Source organism: Pristiophorus japonicus, chromosome 14 (genome assembly GCF_044704955.1).
Source record: "Pristiophorus japonicus isolate sPriJap1 chromosome 14, sPriJap1.hap1, whole genome shotgun sequence".
Lineage (NCBI taxonomy): Eukaryota > Metazoa > Chordata > Chondrichthyes > Pristiophoridae > Pristiophorus > Pristiophorus japonicus.
Genome location: NC_091990.1, coordinates 4,213,161 through 4,219,022, shown reverse-complemented (window position 1 = coordinate 4,219,022; position 5,862 = coordinate 4,213,161). Strand labels below are relative to the sequence as shown.

Sequence of the window (5,862 nt, the reverse complement as noted above, 5' to 3'; positions counted from 1 at the left end):
TTCTTGTGACAGTAATTTCTGTGCATCGTAGTTTATTATATGATGTTGTCCACAGCTAACCGGCCTCCTGGCACTCCTTGCTTATTTATACTGAGTGCCTGAAACAGGATAGTATTCCAGCCCCTTTGGTGAACACATAAAGATCACCCAAAACAAAAAGTTCACTTGCTCCTACATTACTGTGCCTTTCGGCCTGGATTGCGACATCTTTCAACCCTCTCTGCGAAGGTTGAAATGACCCAACGCACAGCTCCAGGAGATCTGGCCAAGCACTTGTCGCACCAGCACACAAATTCACTTAACCTGGGGAGAGCCGAGGGTTGTTTTTCTCAGGACAGCGCGCAGTTTTACTTGGAGCTGGTGTATTTGGCCACCGCCTTTGTCCCTTTGGACACGGCATGCTTGGCCAGCTCCCCGGGCAACAGCAGACGCCCGGCACATCTGGATCTCCCGGGAGCTGATGGTGCGGCACTTGTTGTAATGGGCCGTGCCTGGAAGCCTCACCCGCGAAAATATCGTTCACAAATGAGTTCATGATGCCCATGGCCTTGGAAGAGATGCCGGTGTCGGGGTGAACCTGCTTCATCACTTTGTAGATGTAGATGGAGTAACTCTCCTCCCTCCACGTTCTGTGCTTCTTGTCGCCCTTCGCAGGTGTTTTCCTGATTGTTTTCTTGGCACCTTTCTTGGCGGTAACTGTTTTCTTTTCGTCAGCCATTGTCTGGCTCAATCCGGCGCAGACCAGGGTTGCAGCCTGATGGCATAACGCTATCACATTGCTGTCAGTCCAGTGAATTGCAAAGCCTACGGCCAGCAGTGCTTAAGTATTGCAGATCCACTTGGACCTTATCTCAAGAATACCTGGAGTTAGCTGACTTGGTATTTTTACTGAGCACACTTCTTTGCAACCTATACCGTGACTAACAGTAGCTTAATGTTTCAAATTCTCAACCTTATGAATGTTCGTTCATTAAATATTAAATTAAATGATGAACATTTGTTTATTAACTGATGGAACCCCAAATTACCCTGCACTCACTGTCCAGGTTGTATTGAATTTCGATCAGGACGTGTTAATCTCATGGGTTTTACATTAACAGTTCATGTGTCCAAATGTATTAAGCTGCTCCCCTGGCACATGTGCAAAGTTTTCTGGTGGGCAATGCGGATTATGTGTTCTCCCCACCTTCCAATTATTCCTTCACTTCTCCCTTCTCCTGAAGGTGGTTACTCTTGTTGCCCATCAGTTCCCGAGGCACCCGCCAACATTCTCCCCCCTCCCCCAGGCCCAGGGAACGCAGCCAGTTGGTCTTTCTCCAGAGGTGAGCTCGCATAGAGCCAGCAGGCTGACTGCAGAGGCCGACAGCAGAGCTCAATGTGTACAGAACCATAGAAATTTACAGCACGGAAGGAGGCCATTTCGGCCCATCGTGTCCACGCCGCCCGACAAAGAGCTATCCAGCCTAATCCCACTTTCCTGTCCGTTACGGCTCTTCACGTGCACATCCAAGTACTTTTTAAATCCCCATCATCATCATAGGTCGTCCCTCGGAATCGAGGAAGACTTGCTTCCACTCTTAACATGAGTCCTTAGGTGTCTGAACAGTCCAATACAAGAACCACAGTCCCTGTCACAGGTAGGGCAGATAGGGAAGTCATTGAGTTGAAATCATACTTTTTAAATGTGATGAGGGTTTCTGCCTCTACCACCATTTCAGGCAGTGAGTTCCAGACCCCCATCACTTTCTGAGTGAAGAAATTTCCCCTTAAATCCTCTCTGAACCTCATATCAATTACTTTAAATCTTTCCCCCTGGTTTTTGACCCCTCTGCTAAGGGAAATAGGTCCGTCCTATCCACTCTGTGTAAGCCCCTCATAATTTTATACAACTTCTTCTCAGGCAGTCCCCCCCAGTCGAGGATGACTTGCTCCCACACTAACACCAGTTCTCAGGTGACTGATGAGACCAATGCAGGACCTACAGTCTCTGTCACAGGTGGGGCAGACGGTGGTTGGAGGGACGGGTGGGTGGGGGGCTTGGGTTGCCGTGCGCTCCTTCCGCTGTTTGTACTTGGATTCCGCGTGCTCCCGGCGAAGAGCCTCAAAGTGTTCGGCACCTTCCCAGATGCTTCTCCTCCACTTTGAGCAGTCTTGGGCCCGGGATTCCCAGGTGTCGGTGGGGATGTTGCATTTTTTCAAGGAGGCTTTGAGAGTGTCCTTGAAGTGTTTCCTCTGCCCACCTGGGGCTCACTTGCCGTGTAGGTGTTCCGAGTAGAGTGCTTGTTTCAAGAGTCTCGTATCAGGTATGTGGCCCGCCCAACGAAGCTGGTCGAGTGTGGTCAATGCTTCGATGCCAGGGATGTTGGCCTGAGTAAGAACACTGAGGTTGGTGCACCTATTCTGCCAATGGATTTGCAGGATCTTGCGGAGACAGCGTTGGTGGTACTTCTCCAGTGCTTTGAGGCGCCTGCTGTACATAGTCCATGTCTCTGAAGCATATAGGAGGGCGGGTATCACTACTGCTCTGGAGACCATGAGCTTGGTGCCAGGTTTAAGGTCCTGTACTTTAAACACTTTCTTCCTCAGGCGACCGAAGGCTGCACTGGCGCACTGAAGGCATCTGTAATAAGGTAGACGAATTAACAGCGCAAATAGATGTAAACGGATACGATATAGTTGCAATTACAGAGACAGGGTTGCAGGGTAACCAGGGTTGGGAACTGAATGTCCAAGGATATTCGATATTTAGGAAGAACAGGCAAAAAGGAAGAGGGGGGTGGTGTGACGTTGTTAGTAAAGGATGAAATCAGAGCAATAGTGAGAAAGGATATTGGCTCAGAAAATCAAGATGTAGAATCAGTCTGGGTGGAGCTAAGGAGCACCAAGGGGCAGAAAACATTGGTGGGAGTTGTCTATAGGCCTCCAAACAGTAATGGTAATGTAGGGGGTGGCATCAAACAGGAAATTAGAGATGCATGTAGTAAGGGTACTACAGTAATCGTAGGTGACTTTAATCTACATATAGACTGGTCAAACCAAATTAGTAATAATACTGTAGCAGATGGATTCCTGAAATGTGTACGAGATGTTTTTTTAGACCAGTATGTTGAGGAGCCTACTAGGGAAAAAGGCTATCCAAGCTTGGATATTGTGCAATGAGAAGGGGTTAATTAAAAGCCTTGTTGTGCGGGGTCCTTTAGGGAAGAGTGACCATAACATGATTGAATTTCTTATTAAGATGGAATGTGAAGTAGTCCAATCCAAAACTAGGGTCCTAAATCTAAACAAAGGAAACTAGGCAGGTATGAGGAATGAATTGGCTATGATAGATTGGGAAGATTCATTAAAAGGCATGATGGTGGATAGGCAATGGATAATATTTAAGGAATGAATGCATGGATTGCAACAGTTATACATTCCTTTCTGGTGTAAAAACACAAAAGGAAAAGTGGCCCAACCATGGCTAACAAAAGAAATTAAGGATAGTATTAGATCCAAAGAAGAGTTGTACAAAGTTGCCAGAAAAAGTAGCAAGCCTGAGGAATGGGAGCAGTTTAGAATTCAGCAAAAAAGGACCAAGAGATTGATTAAGAGGGAAAAAATAGAGTATGAGAGTAAACTTGCAAGGAACATAAAAACCGACTGCAAAAGTTTCTACAAGTATGTAAAAAGAAAAAGATTAGTGAAGACAAATGCAGGTCCTTTTCAGACAGAAATGGGAGAATTTGTAATGGGGAACAAGGAAATGCCAGAACAATTAAATAAATACTTTAGTTCTATCTTCACGGAAGAGGTCACAAATAACGTCCCAGAAATGCTAGGGAACCAAGGGTCTAGTGAGCAAGAGGAATTAAAGGAAATGATAATTAGTAAGAAAATAGTGCTGGAGAAACTAATGGGACTGAAGGCAGATAAATCCCCAGGGCCTGATTGATTTGCATCCTAGAGTACTAAAAGAGGTAGCCATGGAAACACTAGATGCATTGGTTGTCTTCTTCCAAAATTCTATAGATTATGGAACAGTTCCTGCAGATTGGAGGGTGGCAAATGTAATCCCACTATTTAACAAAGGAGGGAGAGAGAAAACGGGGAACTACAGACCGGCTAGCCTGACATCAATAGTAGGGAAAATGCTGGAGTCTATTATAAAGGATGTGATATCGGCACACTTAGATAATATCAACGGGATTAAACAAAGTCAACATGGATTTATGAAAGGAAAATTATGTTTGACAAACCTACTGGAGTTTTTGGAAGTTGTAACTGATAAAATAGATAAGGGAGAACCAGTGGATGTAGTATATTTGGATTTTCAGAAGGCCTTTGACAAAGTCCCACATAAGAGGTTTGTGTGCAAAATTAAAGCACATAGGATTGGGGGTAATATAATGGCATGGGTTGAAAATTGGTTCACTGACAGGAAACAGAGAGTAGGAATAATCGGGTCTTTTTCGGGGTGGCGGGCAGTGACTAGTGGGGTACCACAGGGATCAGTGCTTGGGCCCCAGCTATTCACAATATATATAAATGATTTGGATGAGGGAACAAAATGTAATATTTCCAAGTTTGCTGACGACACAAAACTAGGTGGGATTGTGAGTTGTGAGGAGGATGCAAAGACACTGCAAGGTGATTTAGATCGGTTGAGTGATTGGGCAAACACATGGCAGATGCAGTTTAACGTGGATAAATGTGAAGTTATCCACTTTGGTAGGAAAAACATAAGGACAAAGTATTATTTAAATGGTGATGGCTTGGGAAGTGTCAATATACAGAGGGACCTGGGTGTCCTTGTACACCTGTCATTGAAAGCAAACCTGCAGGTGCAGCAAGCAGTTAGGAAGGCAAATGGTATGTTGGTCTTCATTGCAAGAGGATTTGAGTACAGGAGCAAGGATGTTTTACTCCAGTTATACAGGACCTTGGTGAGACCCCACCTGGAGTATTGTGTGCAGTTTTGTTCTCTTTTCCTAAGGAAGGATATACTTGCCATAGAGGGAGTGCAGCGAAGGTTCACCAGACTGATTCCTGGGATGGCAGGACTGTCGTATGAGGAGAGATTGGGTCGACTAGGCCTGTATTCACTAGAGTTTAGAAGAATGAGAGGGGATCTCATTGAAACGTATAAAATTCTGACTGGGTTGGACAGACTGGATGCGGGGAGGATGTTTCCCCGGGGGCTGGGAAGTCTAGAACAAGGGGTCACAGTCTCAGGATACGGGGCAGGAAATTTAGGACCGAGATGAGGAGAAATGTTTTCACTCAGAGGGTGGTGAACCTGTGGAATTCTCTACCACAGAAGGCTGTGGAGGCCAAGTCACTGAATATATTTAAGAGGGAGATAGATAGATTGTTAGAAACAAAAAGCATCAAGGGGTATGGGGAAAAAGCGGGAATATGGCATTGAGATAGAGGATCAGCCATGATCATATTGAATGGCGTTGCAGACTCGAAGGGCTGAATGGCCTACTACTGCACCTATTTTCTATGTTTCTATGTTTCCTCATAGCTAAAATTCTGCAGTCCAGGTAACATCCTGCAGTATTCTAGCTGTGGCCGAACTAGTGTTTTATACAGTTCATGCATAACCTTCCTGCTCTTGCATTCTATGGCTCGACTAATGAAGTACATTTACCTGCAACAGTGACTAGATAGAAATCAAGAATGAGAAAGCTGCATAGGTGACAACTGCTCACAATTTACACTCAGTTGCTGCCTTGCATAGGATCAGCTAATATAACACAGCCCGGGATACAAACCTGGGGTCCTCTATCTGTATGGTTTAGAGACTTGAGGACAAAAATTTAGGCTGACACTCCCAGTAGAGTGCTGAGGGAGTGCTGCACTGTCGGAGGTGCCGCC

The 5,862-nt window shown here is 45.4% G+C and overlaps 1 protein-coding gene across 1 annotated transcript; it reads right to left on the bottom strand.

Annotated features, from left to right (window-relative positions):
• Positions 1 to 347: 347 nt before the first annotated feature.
• Positions 348 to 718, bottom strand: LOC139280298 (histone H2B 8-like). The gene is made up of 2 exons (XM_070899969.1): positions 578 to 718; positions 348 to 491 (listed from the first exon to the last, which is right to left on the bottom strand). The coding sequence occupies exons 1-2, from the start codon at positions 716 to 718 to the stop codon at positions 348 to 350; spliced, it is 285 nt and encodes a 94-aa protein (XP_070756070.1).
• Positions 719 to 5,862: the final 5,144 nt, after the last annotated feature.

Excerpts from the sequence above, each read along its gene's own strand:
- LOC139280298 (XM_070899969.1), bottom strand. The coding sequence starts at position 718 with ATGGCTGACGAAAAGAAAACAGTTACCGCCAAGAAAGGTGCCAAGAAA. Across the intron at positions 492-577 it reads TCTACAAAGTGATGAAGCAG|GCACGGCCCATTACAACAAG; the intron begins GTTCACCCCGAC and ends TGAGGCTTCCAG.